This window comes from Ictalurus furcatus, chromosome 12 (genome assembly GCF_023375685.1).
Source record: "Ictalurus furcatus strain D&B chromosome 12, Billie_1.0, whole genome shotgun sequence".
Taxonomy (NCBI): domain Eukaryota; kingdom Metazoa; phylum Chordata; class Actinopteri; order Siluriformes; family Ictaluridae; genus Ictalurus; species Ictalurus furcatus.
Window position 1 is genome coordinate 24,908,058 of NC_071266.1, and position 20,306 is coordinate 24,928,363.

The 20,306-nt window shown below is 42.3% G+C and overlaps 2 protein-coding genes across 5 annotated transcripts; both read right to left on the minus strand.

The window, feature by feature from the left end:
- Positions 1-1,899: 1,899 nt before the first annotated feature.
- On the minus strand, positions 1,900-5,699 carry zgc:64022 (Ras-related and estrogen-regulated growth inhibitor-like protein). Its single transcript, XM_053638952.1, has 4 exons — positions 5,159-5,699; positions 4,954-5,007; positions 4,771-4,847; positions 1,900-3,930 (listed from the first exon to the last, which is right to left on the minus strand). Exons 1-4 carry the CDS (start codon positions 5,271-5,273, stop codon positions 3,514-3,516), a joined length of 663 nt encoding a protein of 220 aa, XP_053494927.1. The 5' UTR covers positions 5,274-5,699; the 3' UTR covers positions 1,900-3,513.
- Positions 5,700-7,172: 1,473 nt separating this feature from the next.
- LOC128616220 (transcription intermediary factor 1-beta-like) lies at positions 7,173-20,027 on the minus strand. 4 transcript variants are annotated; one of them, XM_053638786.1, is made up of 17 exons: positions 19,763-20,027; positions 18,520-18,937; positions 17,885-18,017; positions 17,271-17,385; positions 16,380-16,496; positions 15,313-15,427; positions 15,037-15,183; positions 14,676-14,790; positions 13,209-14,374; positions 12,451-12,502; positions 11,222-11,252; positions 10,979-11,114; positions 9,938-10,086; positions 9,167-9,275; positions 8,984-9,052; positions 8,054-8,191; positions 7,173-7,694 (listed from the first exon to the last, which is right to left on the minus strand). In XM_053638786.1, exons 2-17 carry the CDS (start codon positions 18,733-18,735, stop codon positions 7,521-7,523), a joined length of 2,982 nt encoding a protein of 993 aa, XP_053494761.1. In that variant the 5' UTR covers positions 18,736-18,937; positions 19,763-20,027; the 3' UTR covers positions 7,173-7,520. The 4 variants fall into 4 exon arrangements, 3 of the variants coding, with proteins under 3 accessions (XP_053494761.1, XP_053494760.1, XP_053494762.1); XM_053638785.1 differs by lacking the exon at positions 19,763-20,027 and having other exon boundaries at positions 18,520-19,259; XM_053638787.1 differs by lacking the exons at positions 17,885-18,017; positions 19,763-20,027 and having other exon boundaries at positions 18,520-18,539.
- Positions 20,028-20,306: the final 279 nt, after the last annotated feature.

Consider the following 20,306-nt stretch of genomic DNA (forward strand, 5'->3'; position numbering starts at 1 on the left):
TTATGCACACAAACACAAAGAGGGGACTTCTGGAATATTCCTCCTGAAGCGCTGCACGTGTGTGTCCGTGCTGCGTGAGCGCATGCTGCCAGGAAAACTGCTTCAAAATGCTTAGCGCTGGCAATTTGCTGTGGTATAAGGGGAGAATAATCAGCTTCAGCGTGATAACAGTGACCCCACTTCATCACACCTGTGGCTGTTTTCCATACCAGTGTTTTATTCCTCTTAAAGTGCTGTGAAAAAGTATTTGCCCCATCCTGATTTCTTCTGTTTTTGTTTGTATCCATACTAAATAGTTTCAGAAATTAAAACTAAATCTAAGATAAAACAAAGGCAACCTGAGTAAACACACAATACAGTTTTTAAATGATAATGTTATTTATTGTTGCAAAAAATTATCCAGTAACGACTGGGCCTGTGTGAAAATGTATTTGCCCCCGTAGTTACTGATTCCTCAAATCTATGGAACTGCAATGATAACGGGGTTCAGCTGGACTAGATGCAACCAGGCCTGATTAGTGCAAACCCTGTTCAATCACATCTACACTTAAATAGAACTTTTTCAGCAGCATGAAGTTGGTTAAAAGATCTTACTCAGTAACACACTGTGGCAAAGTTGAAAGAAATTCCAGAAATGATGAGGAAGAAGGTGATTGAAATACATCAGTCTGGGAAGGGCTACAAAGATATTTCAAAGTCTCTGAGACTCCAAAGAACCACAGCGAGAGCCGTCATCTCCAAATGGAAAAACTCTGCACAGTAGTGAACCTTCCCAGAAGTGGCCGATCTTCCGAAATTCCTCCAAGAGCACAGCGACGACTCATCCAGGAAGTCACAAAAGAGCCAAGGACAACATCAAAGGACCTACAGGCCTCTCTCGCATCAATAAAGGTCACTGTTCATGTCTCCACTATCAGAAAGACTCTGCGGGAAAATGTCCTCCATGGAAGAGTGGTGAGGTGAAAACCACTGCTAACCCAGAAGAACATTAAGACTCGTCTGAATTTTGCCAAAACACACCTTGATGATCCTCAAACCTTTTGGGAGAATGTTCTGTGGACTGATGAGTCGAAAGTGGAACTGTTTGGAAGATGGGGTGCCGTTACATCTGGTGTAAACCAAACAGAATTACACAAAAAGAACATCATACCTACGGTCAAGCATGGTGGAGGAAGTGTGATGGTGTGGGGATGCTCTGTTGCTTCAGGGCCTGCACAACTTGCAGTAATTGAGGGAAACATGAATTCTTCTCTCTACCAGAAAATCCTAAAGGGGAATATCCGGGCTTCAGTCCGTAAACTGAAACTCAAGCTTAGCTGGATTATGCAGCAAGACAACGATCCAAAGCATAGGAGTAAATCCTAGTCCTAGAAGTAAGTGAAAGTCTGATCTCCAGTTATCAGAAACGTTTGGTTGAAGTTATTGCTGCTCAAGGTGGCACAACCAGATTTTAAGTTTAAGAGGGCAATTAGTTTTGCGCATGAGTAGTAGGTGTTTGATTACCCCCTCAATAAAATAAATCAATAAAAACTGTATTGTGCGTTTACTCAGATTGCCTTGGTTTCATGTTGTATTTCGTTTGAAGATCAGGATGGGGCAAATACTTTTTCACAGCACTGTATATAATGATTAAACCAACACAATTTTTTTATAAAGTACATCACGTTTATCACTCGTCATTCAGTAAACTACCAAAAAGTCATTTGGGCATTTTATTCAGAACCATTTCCCAACTTGTTTCTTATTTAGTGTGGGTCATTTTTGATATTTTATATATCTATATATATATATATCTATATATATATATATATATATATATATATATATATATATATACACATCTCTATATCTATATATATATATATATCTCCAGCTCACCATCATTGACTTTTACTGGACATTAAGGTCCAGGCAGATTCACAGTTGTGTCATATTCTTACCATCACACATCACCCATTTTACCTCTCATATTCACTATACTTTAGTTGGTTTTCTTGCAGTAATGTAAATAGGTCTACAGATGATTATTATTATGGGAGGGGGGGGGGGGCAAAAAAAAAATTCAAGAGTGCTTTGCAGAAATTTCCATTCTGATTTTTTTTTGGACTTTTCATACTTTATTACTTGCCTTGAAAATAAAAAGCTTCAAATGATAAAAGTGTCTTTAAATAGCCTTAATAAATAGTTTTATTATAATCTCTATTCAAGGTATACGTTCTTGCCCAAGTGTCTGGATTATTTGCGAGGAGGAGAAGAAAAAAAAAAAAGAAGACTTACACAGATTACTGCAATTCATGTTTTATTATAAAAGTCATTAACAGACTTCTCTGTACTATAAGCAATACACACACCACCCTGCAGCTATAAAGGAAACAGATTTGTGCCAGATCCATTTGTATTTAAAAAAACAGAAAAAAAAAAAAGACGACTTACACAGATTACTGCAATTCATGTTTTATTATAAAAGTCATTAACAGACTTCTCTGTACTATAAGCAATACACACACCACCCTGCAGCTATAAAGGAAACAGATTTGTGCCAGATCCATTTGTATTTAAAAAAACAGAAAAAAAAAAAAAAAGAAAGAAGGTGAACCATCAGGGTGTGTAATAAAGTAACGCAACACTTCTCCAGTCAGTGTGAAATGAGTGCAAAGCTTTATCAAAGCCCATCTGACTCAAGGCGAGTCCTGAGCTCATAATAACCACCATGTCTGTGTGGGCAGATTAGGATTCAGATTCTTTGGTCAGAGTACTCAAAAAAAAAAAAAGAGAAAAAAGAAAAGAAAGCAAAATTAGTGTGTGTGTGTGTGTGTGTGTGTGTGCACGCCGGTGTAATCGTGTGTAAGATTCATCTTGAATATATCTAGTGTTCTCTGGGGAGGATCGTCAGCCAGGCAATGTGGTTTAATGTCCGAGACTCGCCGTGTCCACCGATAAGGCTCATTATGCACTGAAGTCACATGCACACAGATAGATGTCTGCTTTGCATAGAAATAACCTCCTAATGACTATGTACATGTAACAATAAAGGGCTTTCTTATACAATATGGAAAGAAGGGATTAAGACGGGGGGGGTTTGGGGGGGTACTGTTATGGGAAACAATGACCGTCAGCACGCTGAAGCTGATTCTTTTCCTATAACAGTACGTCTCAAAGTGGTTTATTCTGCTTATACCACAGCAGTTTGGCAACGATTACAATTTCTTCATTTATTAACGGACGTCAAATCGCGCTTTTTTTAATTTTTATCCGTTTATAGTTATATGTACCATTGTGGAACGTCTACGAGACAAGTTAGAGAAAACAAAACACCTTCTGACCAATCAGATTCGAGAATGCAACAGTGCTGTGGTGCGAGACAAAGTTATCGTCCTTGACATCTTGAAGACCCCGCAAGACGTCTCTGAATTCGAACATTCACAGAGCATTCAAATCCCAACACGATAAGTCAATAATCGTAGTCCAATGTGGACGCAATATTCATTCCTCTTTCCTGAGGAACGTTTCAGTCTATTCGGTCCTCTTCCTCCCAAAAACAGCAGACATACTCCTGACGATGCCCCTGAAGCCGGCCGTGCCCTTCTTGAGCGCCCTGGCCTCGCGGATCAGGTCGAGCAGTTCGTGGAACACCATGAGCACGCCGTGGTACGCTTCGGCCGCGGAGATCTCGAAGAAGTCGCAGTCGGCCGAGAACGCCAGGAGCCGTCCTTCCTCGCTGGACACGGTGCGCCGGTGCTGCAGGTCTCGTTTGTTCCCCACGATGATGAGCGGGGCGGAGCTGGAGAGTTTCTGCTGCGCTTGGCGGATATGTTGGACCTGCTGTCGCACCACGTTGAAGCTGGCCCGGTCGCAGATGCTGTAGACCAGGATGAAGCCGTCGGACCACTGCAGCTGCCTGTCGCTGATGTGGCCCGCTTCTTCAGCATTCTGGGAAAGATGTGAGGAAGGAGTTTGAAATTAGATGCTGTGCTTTTGAGATTCGTGACATCACGCTGTATCGTCACGGGTGTCTTTACTTCACCTTCAAACCCAGACTGTCATAGGTTTCTATTGTACTCCGAATGATGTCTGAAACTAATTATTACCATAATCCTCTGATATTTGTTGATTTTTGCCTGTTTTTATTTTTTATAAATACATCGGTTTAATGGTCAATTCGAATGCCACCATTCCCGAGAGATGTGGCGTATTATGTAAATTTTCTCCTTCATCGCAGGTCTTGTTTGAGGGAGTCATCAATCCGCTGTTTTTAACTAACTTTTACTAACCGTCTTCAAAATCAAACAGCGAATAATTAAACAAGAACACTTTTGCAGGTTTATCATTCAAACAAAGTAAGAACTTCTCGTTTTTTTACTGAAAAGATTGAAATAGAACAAAAAGTACTTCAGATGAATCTCTGCTCATAGGAAAAGGACCTGGTGGCATTACACTCTTAAATAAAGAGCCCTTCTAGCAGGCTTTGTGTACTTAAGGTTTTGTTTGCTTTCGAAAAATGATTCTACTCGTCACCATTTCTAATACGGAAACACTCTGACGGACATGAATTCCTGTATAACCCTGATTCGACCAGTCAAAGGCTCCTGGATCAGGCATTAATCTCTAACTATGAGATGGACTGAACCATCCGTGTCTCAGAAGGGGGGAGACGGCATCCAGTATTTACAGGATGCAAAGTTCAGTCTCAACTCCCCGTCCCCACCTCTTCAAAATCCAGTTCGCACAAACAAACAAACAAACAAACAAACAAACAACGAGCTTTCTTACCTGTGGACAAAGTGAGTCCCAGATGTTGAAGCAGATATCTCGGCCGTCAATCTTATCATGATGACTGTATATGGATTCTGAAAGAAGGAAACATTTCTTAGTGAACTATACTGGGGAAATCTTGAACTTTATTATATCTGTAGAGCTTTCCAGAAGGCTTGCATGGAGTTTCGTGCTACTTACCTATAGAGCCGTATTCTCCAATGAATCTTCTAGTCAGGAAACGCACTATTAGTGCTGAGAAGATGAAAGGAGGGAAAACAAAATACATTTTCAATGACTAATGCATGTGATAATACACGTGTACATGGCGAGTCTCTTGCTACATCACATATCCTAAGTAACAATGTTGACATCCCATAATGCTAATCATTGCACACAAACTCACCAGACTTCCCCACTTTCTCAGCTCCGAGCAGTAAAATATTGGCCTCTATTTTGGGCTGATTTGTGTCCATCCTCTTGCTGCTGTAGCGGATACGAGTCTCCACCTGAACCACCATCTGTGAAGTGAACCGGACCCAAAGCCAGGCAGGTAACTCTGTGTGAAGCGCTGTGCCGCGCACTGGCGCTTTATATAAACTGAGTGGGTGTGGGTGGGCGTGGCCTCACGCTCAATGCCGACCAATCGGAACTCCGTGCGCGGGCTGATAGATTTACATATCCGCAAAAACGAGTCTTGTAGTGATTCGGAGTCGTTTAACTCAGTGATTCATTTTGATTCAGGCAGATATGCTTTAATAGTCGTACAGTGTGCCGTGTGGTGAAGGTCTGCGTTATAATCCACGGTCCGTGCGAGTGTTTTGTGATTATGTTTGTAATCAATCATAAGAACCATACTCACATTTTTACTACCTGCTATTTTCACCATTCATTATAAAGGCTTATTTTCACACACACTTGTGTGTGTGTGTGTGTGTGTGTGTGTGTGTGTGTGTGTGTGTGTGTGTGTGTGAGAGAGAGAGAGAGAGAGAAAGCCTTAAAAACCCCACTGTTACTTGTGGTATCATATTAAACTTGAAATATAAAATATATAGCACTTTTTTTCTGAGCTTGTAACAAAGCAGACTTTGAATTTGTGGTGTATTTTAAAAGAAGTAAATTATACTTGATTATAGACATTCTGTAGCTATATAATGAATGCACACACGTATTTTAATACTGTATGCAACACCCTTCATTTGGTCTTATAATAAATAAATAAATAAATAAACAAACAAACAACCACTTTGTTGCTGTTTCCCCCCCAAAGCATGGTGATTTGGCCGTTTTAAAAAACATGCTGAAACATGACCCATTTGGGATTAAACAGAATATGATATGAGGAAGAATTGAATCAAAAATTTTTTAGAGACATTTGACGAATCGAATGATTCGATTCAAGCGGGTCGGCACACAAAAGCGCTGTGCATTTGTCTGTGATTTAAGCTGAAAGTGTTCAAATATTCCAGTCTTTTGTTTTATTTCGAAATGGGGCTTCATGAGGATCATTCAGAGCAGCTTATAATGCATGAAACAGCTCCAACAGGCACTGAATAGAAAAGTGCACAGGGATGAGATAGGGCTGTTAGCGACTCGTTAAGTGTGCTTCATTAGCAATGCAACTCTGAACACAGCTGCAGAGACCTCAGGACAAGTTTGTACTTGTGTACTGATCCTAAAAGTATGAACTGCAGCCTCTCTGGATCAGGTCTGATCAGGTTGTAGATACAAACTGCTTATTTGTGCAGGGGAAAAAAAATCACCTCTATGTTCTATTCTTTGGAGATGTAGAGGCTTATTATTATTTTCTATTTAGAGATTTTGCGCCCTCTGGTGGTTGGTATAACTTGCAGGACAGTTTCCAAAAAGTGGGCAATATATTTGACAATATGTAGATTCCTGTATTTATAGATCACATCTAATACCAGTCTCTCTCTCTCTCTCTCTCTCTCTCTCTCTCTCTCTCACACACACACACACACACACACACATACATTTTACTAATATAAAATGTATAGTAATATTTGGAATGAACACGGTGTAATATATGTTCCTGGCACAAACACAAGGCCAAATGATTTTGTATTTATAAGCACTATTGGGTTATTCATCCAAGTCTTTTGTACACATTTTAAAAAATGTGAATTTCAAAAATGAAAAACAAAAAACAAAACAACCAAACAAAAAAAAAAACACCAAACACCTAAATATAACCAAAACAATACAAACAAAAACCCCAACCATCATCAGTCATTCAATGATCTTCAGTTAGCGCTTAATCCTGGTCGGAAGGGGGGGGGGTTTCTGGACTAAACTAAACAATAAAAACAAAATAATGGAAGTGAGATTTGTGAATAAACGATGAAATGCAGGATGTAAGTTAAGTGACCAACATGCTGAAATAAGTTTAAACTCAAAAAGCCAACTCAATGTGTTTATTACAGAAGTCTCGGCCACCACAGAAGATCATAAAGACGTGACCTCATTACAAAACCAAAACCACATTATATGACTATAAAGAACAATACGCATGTGGGTCCAGGTGCATTTTCTTTCTCCTTTAGGTGAATGCAGCATGTAATCTATATCTTTCATAAACGACGTTTAAAACTAGCTCCTCGCTAATCGGCCGTTTAAATCCGAGAAGTGATTTAGTGTCTGATCACAGTTTCTCTCAGAAAATAAAACAAAACACAAACCAATGACACACTGCTCTCACGTGTGGAGGGGTGGAGGGGGGGGGGGGGTTGTGCAAAAGTGCAAAAACATCAGCAAGAGTGATCAGATTTATTTTGTGCGGCTTTGAGTTCTCTCCTTCTCCGTTCCTCGGTTCTCCTTCCTCTGTACGGGTCTGTCAGGAGCGACGGGTGTAAACCGGTACCGAACACGCCGCGCAGTTGCTTAGAGAAGAAGCTCTGAAGATGTTCCACATGCAGCGCTTTCTGGTGGCACAGACGGACCGAACGCACAAACATCACTTCAAGAACTCGTTCGTCCGTCATTCATGAACGATCCTCGTATGGACACACACGACGACGTTTTTAATAACGGGATATTTATTCTCATAATTGCGTCTTTAAAATCAGGATCATGGGATGTGCCTGCTCTGAGGAGAAGCCACAAAGCTCCTTTAAATTCATTTAAAACAATAAAAAAGTTAATAGTGTGCTCTCTTTAGGAACATTTTTGATAATGATAATAATAATAATAATAATAATAATAATAATAATATTTCACCCATTTGAAGGCACAGGCTACGCTGCACATTTTTAAATCCTCTAAACGGTGAGATCCCGGTTACCTTTGAGGAACGGCGCAGCGTGTCGAGGAGAAGCCACAGGTCAGACACAAACTCCGCAGGCGTCCGATACGGAGGTGTGAGCTTCCCCAGCAGACGCCCTCGCACCAGAGTCACGTCCACGTAGCGCGGAGACGACGGCTGAGGAGAAGAAAAGCCACGTGACTATTATATTACATTATACAGTAACTATATGTATGTACTATCGTACAGTAACTACACAGTGGGGTCCACAAATCTGACACCACGTTAAAAGTCTTGGCATTTATTTATTTATTTATTTATTTATTTATTTATTTATTTCAAACCGGAAATAAACCAACAGAAGGCTCTTGACGTTTGAAAATGTCCGAACCAAGAAAGGGAATATTTTGAAGATTCGAACACTCGGGATTCTGCAGTATTCCTAGGTCATGGAGTGTTTTATTCCTCTTACGCCACCCTTAAAATTCCTTATTATTATAAAATACAACGAATTTAACATAAATTAAAAGAAAAAATAAATGCAGCTCATCATGGTATGGAGAAACATGAAAACCCTCACGGTCCTCTGCCCTGGAGACAAAGCTACAACGTGCTGACACTGGAGACTCCTTCCAAACCGCCTTACGGAAACGTCACCGTATCCACGATTACACCCATTTTTGAAAAAGCGTTCACGCGGAACACGGAACAATACCGTATTCGAAAAAGGGAATTAATATACGCCTATGATTTGTCCTGCTGCTGTTACAGAAAATTACCCCACACCTTCTGACTAATCAGAGCGAAGCTATTCTGAAGGCTAACCGTGATCCTCACGAAGCTTCTAGAAGTTTCCATGCTGCAGCGTTATACGGTGTTTATTCTCTATGAAAACAGGACGTAGATACTTTGTGACTGTGTGTGTGTGAGAGAATGTGCACGTGATCCAGTGGGACATCTTGGGCTTACCGTAGCCGACCTGTAGAGGGCCGAGCTGTGTTTGTGGCAGCTGAGAGACAGCAGCAGGTACTCGCATTTCTGTCATCGAGAATACAAAGTCAAAGCAAATAAAATGAATAAATAACTCAATCAGAGCTAGCTCAGCTAAAACCGAGGTGTCGCGTGCAGGAGAAGACGGGGCGTGACTCTCACCCTCTGCTCGTACAGACTGAGACACGGAGAAGCAGCAGGTTCCGGATCCACGTCCCAATCTCCGGTGTGAGATAAATCTCGGCACAGCACACACCGCCACTGATCAGTCCTGCAAGGGACAACCCTTAGAGTAACTGCACTGTATTTTAATAAGGAATTTTTCTTGCCTACTTACACCGACTGACCGCTTTATTAGGAACACCTTCAACTGTATTCGTGCGATCTTCCGATCGGCCAATCACGTGGCGCCAACACGATGCATTAAATCACGTAACTCAAATAACCAGTCGTTACAAGCACGGCGAACAGAAAAGCATCTCACAACGCGCAACACATTGAACCTTGAGGTGGAGGAGCTACAACAGCAGAAGACCACGTCGGGTTCCGATCCTGCCCGACAAGAACAGGAATCTGAGGATACTAGTAATAATAACGTCTAAATCAGGGGTGTTCAGCCCAATCCGGAAAAGCCTGTTTTACTCGTATTTCCTCATTCGGAAGTCGCTTTGGATAAAAGCGTGCGTTAAAGGAATAAATCTAAATGTGAAAGGGCCGGGGTGGGTGCAGGTTTTCATTCCAGCCAAGCAGAGGGCACGCCCGAGTCTACTGAAAGACGAGACCGACTGATTAAACAGGTCGAAAAATCAGGTTTGGCTCCTGCTTGAATGAATAATCCATCAAATTGATTGATTGAATAATTTTTCCTGCATAAATATTGACATAACCTTTGGACAGAGATTGCGTGTGTGTGTGTGTGTGTAGGAGACCCACTTGCTTAAGGAGATCAGTGGTAAGTGACACTCTCTGTGGAAAGCCCGTCGACACACACGGCACTGGATGAGTTTCCCCGAGATCCTGCAGGCAGCGCAGTGCTGTTTTTTCACCAGCAGGGGGCGAGACAGGCATCTGGGAACAACAGACTGAAGAGGAAATCAAGTTAAATTGAAATGAACACTCTACGTTAGATTATGAGCTAAAATGTTTGATAAAATAGAAGAAAATACAGATTATGTTTAGACAGAGAGTGAGAGAGAGAGAGACAGATTCTCAGGTAAAGCGAAACAGGGAGAGAAAGAGAGACTTGGTAGACAGAAATCCACTTAAATAGGTCGCTAGCATGCTAGCTGTAAAATAAACAAGCATGAATACCATTTTAAAACACTTATATAAAAATATATTAAACTGTAATCAAATGAACGCAGATCATTTTCTAATCCCCACCCACTTTCTCTGTTTCTATTTAACCAATCTTAGTGTGAGAGCGAACACGTTCTTGCTTGCTAGCTAGCTAACAAAAATGACCACTGGCTTTAACTACGCGAATAGCCGTTTTGTTTTAGTTAACTTGCTAACATAACTGTCTGTGGTTTAAAGACTTGACCTACTTTTGACTAACAAACTTGACTACTGCTTCATATCTTATGCTAGTTAGGCTAAGGTTAGCTAGCTTGCTAGCTCCTGGTTTAATGACATTACATTATATATTACTTACTTGAACTCTAGCTAGCGTGATACTAAAGATAAAAACCTACAGGAGAGGTCAGACTTGCTAAGCTTGCTTTGCTAAACTACTTAGCTTAGCTGGCAATGTTAGCACAGTCCTGTGTTTATGTAGCTAACTTAGCTAATGATAAGTAAAGTTGTTGTTTTTTTCCCCCTGTTACACATGCTCACTGTGGCTGTGTGGCTCGGTAAAAATCAACTGAACGTAAAAATGGCACTGAAAGGGAAATTTAAGTGGATTTATTTCCTCTGGGTTTTAGGACACGACAGACACGGTTTCGTTTCAGAGACGAGGGCCATGCGGATTACCTGTCCGTCCTCCCGGGCCGCACCGGAGGGAAATCCATCGCTATGTTTTCTCCGCACAACAGAGAAAGCAGGAGGACGCGAGGACGGATAATCGCGGACGGATAAACGGCAGAGTGAGATACGAGGCAGCCAGTCTCTGCAGGAAATGGGGTCAAATACATTTTTTGGCTTCATAAAAATGTACAAAGCACACACGAATAAACACGTAAACAAACCACGGACCACAATCAGACCGTCACTCACCTTCCCAGAGAGTCCAGGACAACCAGATCTCCTGTATAAGGAGTTATAAAACATGTCAGTGATGAAGAGTTTTATTAGACGTCCGTTCTATTTATTTATTTATTTATGTATGTATTTTTTTTAACAATAAGGTGGTATCATGAATTGTAAGTGTTGCAGTCATGACAAAAGGAACAACAGGCTTGGCTTGTTTTTTTTTTTTTAACGTAATGCTTCCGTTGACGTTTTTCCGGCCCTGAAATAAGCTCCGCCCCAAGCCAAGGCACGTCAGGGTTTGAGGGGTTTCAACTCTGTATATTCGTAAAATCTAGATTTCTTGAAGAGGGTAGAAATGTTTAGGTTTTGCAACATTAACGCAATAATCCTGATTTTGAAGACGTCTCGTCAACAGCGATACTGTGAGGCAACGATTTCTTCAAGATTTCACGATTCTACTGTGCAATTTCTGGCCCTGAAATGAGCTCCGCCTCCAGACAGACCACAGACACTCGGCTTCGCCCTGTTTTTCTTAAAAGGAAAAATACGAGTAATACTTTCAACAGAGCGTACGGGATTAGTTGGGGAAAACATTCAGGCTCAACACTGCAGACACCAGATAAGTCTAAAAAAAAAACAACGACAAACCGTCCCTTTAAACTAAACGACTTGGATAGGCTTTAAACAGATTGGGGCAATTTTAGGATTTCTACACTTTTTAAAAAATTATTTATATAACGCACAACACACTGTGCTAATGATCAACACACTACTGGTTAAACCAAGATGGCTTCCTCTTTGATATATAGTGCACTATCAAGTGGGATAAAACTTTATTATCTAAAGCCACATACTGTATATCCCTATATATGGAGTACTGACTCATTTCATATACAGTCCTTAATCCACAAATTTTCTCAAAACATCACGATCATCACGTATTGTCTGACTTTAAACCCAAGCCAACGAGCTAATCAGAATCATGCTAGGTGAACAGAGAGTCACTGATTCGTGCGTCATCTTATATCATCCCACAGGGGTGTAATAATAATAATAATAATAATAATAATAATAATAATAATACCAGAAGCGGATTATGAATGATTACAAAAATTAAATCATTGAAAACGAAGAACGATAATCGAGCAAGTTCCGTCACCAAATAATGAAACAAGCGGGTTGTTTGGTTATCGTAAATCTTAATACGGTTCTCATCTGAACGCAAACTAGAACAAGCGCTTATTCTACATCACCTTTATCATCTCGGATCTTTGTTCCAGGTGTACCGTTCTCGTCATCCTCCTCCTGTTGGGAGAAAAGCAGGACAGATAGAACTCTCTCGCATCCAGAGAGCTGACACGGGCAGGGTGCATATTACTGCCATCTAAAAAATACTGGTCTGATGTTTCACATTTTAAAATAAATAAATAAATCAATCCTTTCAGGCTGACCTCTATCTAGCTCGTCTTTAGTATGTATGATCACCGCAGACGGCAACTTCAACAGGTTCGCCTGGGCTGAGGACACGTAAGTGGTCACGTTACTGAGCAACCATAAAGCGTAAACCCCTCTGACTGTTACAAAGCGTTGGCACTGGAGACTCCTTCCGTCAATGTTAATTCCAGTCTCCATATCTTTTAATCTGTTTACGTGAAGAATCCGCCGTCCCTGTTCAAGTTGCGTATTAACGTATTAGAACGATGCGTTAGTTAAAAAAAAACAAACAAACAAAAAAAAACACTTGTAGCCAAGCTACTGGCAGAGCAGGCCGAGATCTTCTGACCAATCAGAATCAAGAAATCAACAGCGCTGTGGTATGAAACTCCACAGGAATAGCTTTTGTACGATTTTCTCTCATATGTTTACGGGTTGTTTTATAGTAAGTTTAAGAAGGTTTGCCCAGGAAAACGTGTTGAAGTTGTTTGTTCGTGTTAAAATAAACATACAAATGCAATAGACAGAGATTAGGCTAGAAACACTGGAGATTGCAGTGAATACACGCCACTGTTACCTTTAGAGGACAGGAGTGACCGCTCGAGAGTTCTGCGACCTCTACGGTCTCGGGTTGCTCTTTAACCGAGACGCTAAGAGTCGACGTTTGCGCAGGCTCCATCTGCAATGCGTTAGTCAGCGTGTTGATATCGGTTTGTTCTTTCTCGCGCTTGAGCACGTACTCAGGTGGACATTTGTCAGACATGGTATCGGTTAAAGTCTCTTCCGGAGCCTCCGCTTCCTGTAATGTGGTGTCGTCTTCGTTTACACTCTTTAGGACAGGGGGCAGGTTTTGATGAGTGGAGGAGTCCGCTTCACCGGCTCGGAGATCGGGTTTCGAGCTCGCCGCGTGAAAGCGTGCAGAAACCGGACTGATTGTTTTCGCAGCCTTGTTGGGATTTAGGAGGTCGGCTGAACCGTATGACTCGCAGAACAAGTTTCCTTCGAGATCTGGCTGTTTGGACTTCTGCGGTCCTGACTGATCTGGGTTCGAGTTCGGGGGTTGGGCTGAAGGATCAGAAAGCTTCACTTCCTGGTTGTTTGCGTCATTTCCACTAGGGGGCGCATTGAGACACGAGTCGACGCTTTGGATATTGGCGCCAACAATTTCAGGAGAACGACTGCGAGTCTGCACTCGAGCCTGATCCCCAGCTAGCTCGCCATCTTCCTGTAACCTTGTGGAAGGAACGCCAGACGCCACCTTTTCAAATGTAGGAATCGGCTGCATTGGGGTTTTGTCTGGCCACGTGGAGCTAGAACCGGGCTCTGCTTGGCTTGCACCACTTCCAGATGGTTCACATGGCGAAGTCTGAGCAACGAGTGACCCTTTATCCGAACTCGAGATGGCTTTACCGGACGACCGCAGAAGCCGAGGAGTGTCTCTAGGCTGGTACGGGTGATAAGACCATGACCGCTTCGATCCGGGCCAGTCAGAGTATCTGTTGTCTTGCGAAGATGACGACGAGAGACGAGCACGGATGGAGGAGTTCGGAGAAAAAGCCAGGCCTTTGCGATCGTCCTTATAACTTTTCCTCGGGCCGATCCGTCGCAGAGCGACAGACGGAAGTGAATCCTGACCCGTCATGGACGGAGGAGCGGTCTTCTGGACGTCTGGGGTGAGGATTTGGTTGGAAGCGTTCCCACGTTCAGAGCAAGCGAATGGAACTTCTCTGGCCTCGATGCACCCTGGGAAACATGTACCAAACACATACACGAAGCTCTATACGCGCTTTAAAAAAAAAACACACACAACCAACAACATAGCCCGACAGAGTGAAGTATTTACACGCTTTCAACTCAAAGGCTTCATTGGAACAGAAGTACGAGGATGTCTGTCGATACCTGTACTGAAATGACTAACCTACGTACTTCGTAATGGATCAGCGAGGCCACGGAACACGTCATAAGCTCCGTTTATGTTCCTGCTATGCTCGTTTTGTCCTTTATTTCATTTATCTTGATGTAGAAGTGAATCTGGAAGTCTCACCAAAGGCTTTGAGAACTTTCTTTACATTGAGCTCGTTGCTGTGGAAGTACAGCTCCATCATGGTGGTCATGGGAAATGCCGTCTGCTCTAACAGGCACTGAAGCTGACGGTGAATCTGAGTGGAAAACGTCACAGCGGGGCATATTTAGCACTCGGGTACCCGTTTAGGATCACATTACTAAATGAGAAACAGAACAGTTTACAGCCCATGTCCTGCGTGTTTTATCGTCCTGCACTCGTCTCGCACTTTATACAAGCCACGTAGAGGAATGAGAATAAAAACCCACTTGACTTAATATCTTCGCCTGCTATCATTTTCTCTCGAAAAGGCTGTGGTTTTTAAAAAAAATTTAACATCCACCTGTTTCTTGCAGGACAGGAGGACCGTGTAGTCCTGCGAGTCCAGAACTTTCTCACTGAAGGTCAGCACGTAGTCCTGCTTCCCCTTCAGTCTCTGGAGTATCGTCCTCCTCTCGTCGATCTTCTCTTTCTCGCTCCTGCACACGTCCTGCAACGAAGCCGGGGCGACGTAAAAAAAAAAAAAGGTTATTAAACAGGTACCCGAGACCGAAAATAATCCAGACGGCATGCTGGAATGCTAATCCACATCATGATTAAAAGTGTGTGCTTGTTGTACCTCTATCTCTTTGAGGAGTTTGCTTGCTTTCTTCAGGACCATGTTGCAGAGTCTGCCTACGGTATTTTTCACGTCCAGACGCAGTCGAGCTTGCAGCTCCTCCAGGTCCGACAGTCTGAGAGAGAGCGAGAGAGAGAGAGAGAGAGAGAGAGAGAGAAGGAAGAATGTAAGACTTTATTACTTCCTTTTGTGGGAACTGTCAGGAAAACGGTCAAACATGACGCTCCGTACTGCGTGTGTGTGTGAGAGAGAGACAGACATCGCTCCCAATATGCTAGTGAACACAGAAATCACGTAAAGCATCCCCTCCAGATGTGGCACATCTGCTGTGAAACCTTTAAAGAGCCTAACCGCCGTCTCATTTTTAAGGAGGTGAAAGTGTATAGCATAGTATAGTGTACATTTTCTATCTAGTAATTATTTCAATTTCCTAATATTACTACTACTAGGTTTTGGTTTTTTTTTGGGGGGTATAAGGTTGATTTGCGTCATGCTTTGTAAGATAAATATAAAAACAGTCCATTACCACCCCAAAGTTGATTATGTTTCTATACCGTCATGACCTGAAGTGTTTTATTCCACTTGCACCAAAGCATTTAACATTTTCTAGTTATTATACAACGACGTTAGGCTTTTTATCCGTTTCTAATTACGTTTAATGTTGTGGAACGTCCCGGAAACGAGTCTCGCTTACGTTATAGCGGCTATAAACGGTAAAACAAACAAACGAACAAAAATAATTCCCCAGCCTCTCTTTATTTTCTGTCTTGAATTTAATACGACTTTTCCGTGTCGTTTAAGGTCAAGTTACGGCTTTAACTCGGGACCGTTCCTGAAAGCGGAGACTCCTTCCAAAAATGTTAAATAAACCTCTAATTAGAGAAAACTTCACCACGTCGACGACCGCGCTCGCATTTTAAGCCGTTCACGTGGACCGTCCCTGGGTGTGCAGTCACTATAGAAACGACAGCGTGTTTGAAGGAGTGTATTAATACGAGCCTGTGAGCTGCCGTCGGAGAACATGATTTATTAGTGCTGAGGTTTAAAATGGTTCACTGCAAACCCACCTTCCCTGCAGGTTATTTAGACTCTTCTGGACACTCGGGCTTTTCTGCCGCACCTTCTGGAGCATCTGGCGGATCTGTTTCCTCTGCCTGCCCACCGCCTGGTGACTCAACTGCAGTCTGACGGAGATAAAATCAGGTTTAGCGGCAAACTCGAAACCCCATCCGGATTGTACTTTATCATCAGGCACACCGACAGACCGCTGACAATACATCACGCGAACGGAGTCGTTTCCCCGAACATCCTCGTAACGTCTTCCTGCTATTTTAGAGATGTTTACAGTCTGTCTGTTCTGTTCAAAACATGTATTGGGCCTTTAACATTCATAAAACTACCTTAAAATCCCCGTGAGATCAAAATGGAAGTTTTGTTTCGGTTTTAGCATGACTACGTGTCAGCCTTAAGGTTATCGATAAGCTAGTGAGCGCCAAAACAATGACGCAACGCATTTAGAAGATATACGCGTTCGACATTTAGTCTCTTTCTACCACCGATACGGATCGACAATTTTGATGACATCATCCTGCACTTCAGATTTTCTGTCCAGTCAAACGCTCTCTGGAATGTGAAGTGTCCCGCCCCCACAACGTTATAAAAACCCGTCACACTAACCGTCCAGTTAGTCTTAGCTGAATGCTACTGGCTGTTTAAAAAGGGGGAGGAGCCATTCGAAACGCCCCACCCTGATTTCCTGTCTCAGTGGAAATGACGTCAACACATCGAATAACGCCGTGCGTTTCAAGGCAAGGACTTTAAAGTTCCGAGATACAATATCTCCAACTGTAAATCACCATTATAACAACCGAACAATCATTCTATCCACCCTACACACGCACGAGGGGAGAATAATCCACCACGCTGTTATTTTTTATTACGCAATCAACGGTTCCTACAGGTGATGCGGATGAAGCGGTGGACACTTCCTGCAGATCAGTCGGTCACACATCAGACAGAAACTGTTGATCACTTCCTGCTCATGGATCCGACACATGACCGGCCTCGGAGACTCTACAGACAAACACACACGGGAAGATTTATTAGAACACATTACACCACCGCGCCGACGAATTCTCCATTCTGATTGGTCGGAAGGTGCCGATTCATTTTCTATAACAGCAGCCCACGGGTTTATCTCGACTCGCAGGGCAGACACACGCACGATCGATAAAAAAAAAAAAAATCAAACCATCGTTTAAAGAAAATCATAATCGTTTATGTATTCTGTAAGGACATGTTTATTTAGGATTTATGAAAGGGGTCTCCGGGGTTAGCGGGGTTACTTTTGCCTTTAAATGGAAAACTGTTTTAATCCTTACACGTTTATATTAAAATATAAACATGTGTAAGTGTTTCTTAATCAATCTTAAAAGACATCTCGAAGATAACGAAGACACAGGATAAGGATGGTACACTGAACTCCATAGAGAATAATACGATGTGAAAACACGAGCAGTATCGGTGTGTACGAGTGTGTGTGTGTGTGTTATGGCGGAGTGTGTGAGCTGACCTGGAGTTGCAGTATGGACATAATGCTCACGCGTGTCTTCAGCTCTCTTATGAGCTGCCACACACACGGCGCACAACTTGTCCTGACACTCAACACACCAACCGGATATGGATGGGTCATCACAGCTGCTGCACTGTGTGTGCGTGTGTGTGTGTGTGTGTGTGTGTGTGTGTGTGTGTGTGAGAGAGAGAGAGAGAGAGATATTAAAGTTGTGCATTAGGGATCGTTTACATTTACCCGGATACAGCTGAGCAGTTGAGGGTTACGGGTCATGCTCATGAACCCAACCATGGCGGCTTGGTGGTGCTGGGATTTGAACTCATGATCTTCTGAGCAATACCCCAGTGCCTTAACCATTCAATCAGACAGCTTCGCCCTTAACCCTACACTAAGTCACTCAGGATTAAAGTATACATTTGGGATATTCTTCCATGACCAAATCCTGATTTTCCAGTATTAAGTATGTTCTCTAACAAACTCTGGGTTGTTTGTCCAGGAACACATACTGAGATCATGCGACATTGTAACTGCACGCACAGGTCCAATCCATTTAACTGATGACAAACAGAACACAGCAATGGGGGCGAATACTTATGCAAGACGTATGCAAGGCCCTGTCCAAGGCTCACACTCACCTTATTACCTTCACGGAGATTGACGTGGTGTTCGGCCAACGAAAGGTTACTGATGACCTCATTCGCGTCGTATTTCTCCTGACAAACAGGACACACTGTAAACAAGCAAAAAGTAATGACACCCTTGAGAGATTTAAAAAAATAAATAAATAAAAAACACACAAAAATCCATGGCGTAAGAATATGAGAAACACAGCATATGCACATCATATACATTAATCTTTAATTCATTCAGACAAGCGACGTGCCTGTAACTTTCTCGGACACGGCGAAGCAGCAGACGCACAGGGCGTGCAGGCAGGGTAACAGCTGCGGACTCGTTTCAGGACCAAACATCAAACCGCACGAAGCGCAGCAGGCGAAACCCTGCGAGTCCATCTGACCAGGTGACGTTCCTTCATTCATCCCTCGACCAGGTCTGTAAAGCACATAAGAAGTGGAGCGTCATTCATTCATTCACCATGGGGGGAAAAGTCTTCAGGGTGGATTGTGGTTTCTTGGCAACGTGACAAGACCGGGTGCATGTTTTCTTATTAACTTCAAGAAAGACAGAGAGGGGAAAGAAAAAGAGAAGCTGCTGAGGGAACGACGGTTTACTGCTGCTAAAATGTCAAGAACAACACAATTTTCTCATCAACCAAAAACGAAACGCATAGAAAGAATCACGCTGTTCGTGAGTCAATTAAACGTGTAAATATTGGCGAATGCCTGTGGTGTAAGAGGAATAAAAAGCCTCTTGCCCAGTGTTCCCAGGATACGCCTCAGCTCCACCATGACCTGGATGAAGCAGTTACTGAAGATAGATGAATGAATGAATGAATGAATGAATTTTACACGTAGAAGAACACTGTGATGTTAGGAAACTGCTCTATAACTAAAGAGCTACTGTATGTTTAAGTGAACACATCAAAACCCAAACATTACACATGAAGCTGTAGGACATCTAGGAGCTCTTACTAGCTGAATGAATGAATGAATAAATAAATAAATAAATATTCTTATTTTAAACAAATCAGCAGAATAAAACTATCACACAGCTCTGCATGTGGGATTAAAATCAAAAACTTTATGAGCTGAAGATGAGAAATGTGGCTACACAAATCCTCCTCTCCCAGGTCTGACTATTCACTCAGTCTGTATTCATGTACGAAGGATGAATCTAGGATATAAATCTAGGATATAAATCTAGGATATAAATCTAGGATATTCCTCATGTTTCTTTGAATAATATTAAGAAACTTACAGGCGATAAAACCCCAGCAAACTAAGCGTGTTAGGCAGCTTGTCTCAACAGCCAATCACAAGACTTGGTAAGCCCCACGTGACCCTCTTCATAGGGACGTGGGGAGTCATTAGGTGTGTTCAACTTCGGCGGCGGATTCGAAGCAGTGCATGCCGGTTATAATGTTTGTTGCCAGCGCAACCGCTTGTTCTTCCTCTTCTTATTATTATTTTGTTTTAATGTCGGTTGGCAAACCACTAAAGGTGCATTACCGCCACCTACTGGACTGGAGTGTGGGCAGTAGATATGCAGGAAAAAACAAAACAAACTAATAATAATAATACCAAAACAATAATACGTAAATAAAAGAAAACAAAGAGATAAATAACTATATACTAGATATTCCTACTAGATTACTAAAGTCTCTCACTTATCCCAGTATTTTTTTAGATAGTTTATTAAGGGGGCGGTGGATTTTCCCAGATGTTTTCCCCAGCAAGTTCTCTAATGTCATGTTTTACCCTCTTCTTCTTCTTCTTCTTCTTCTTCTTCTTCTCCTTTTTAA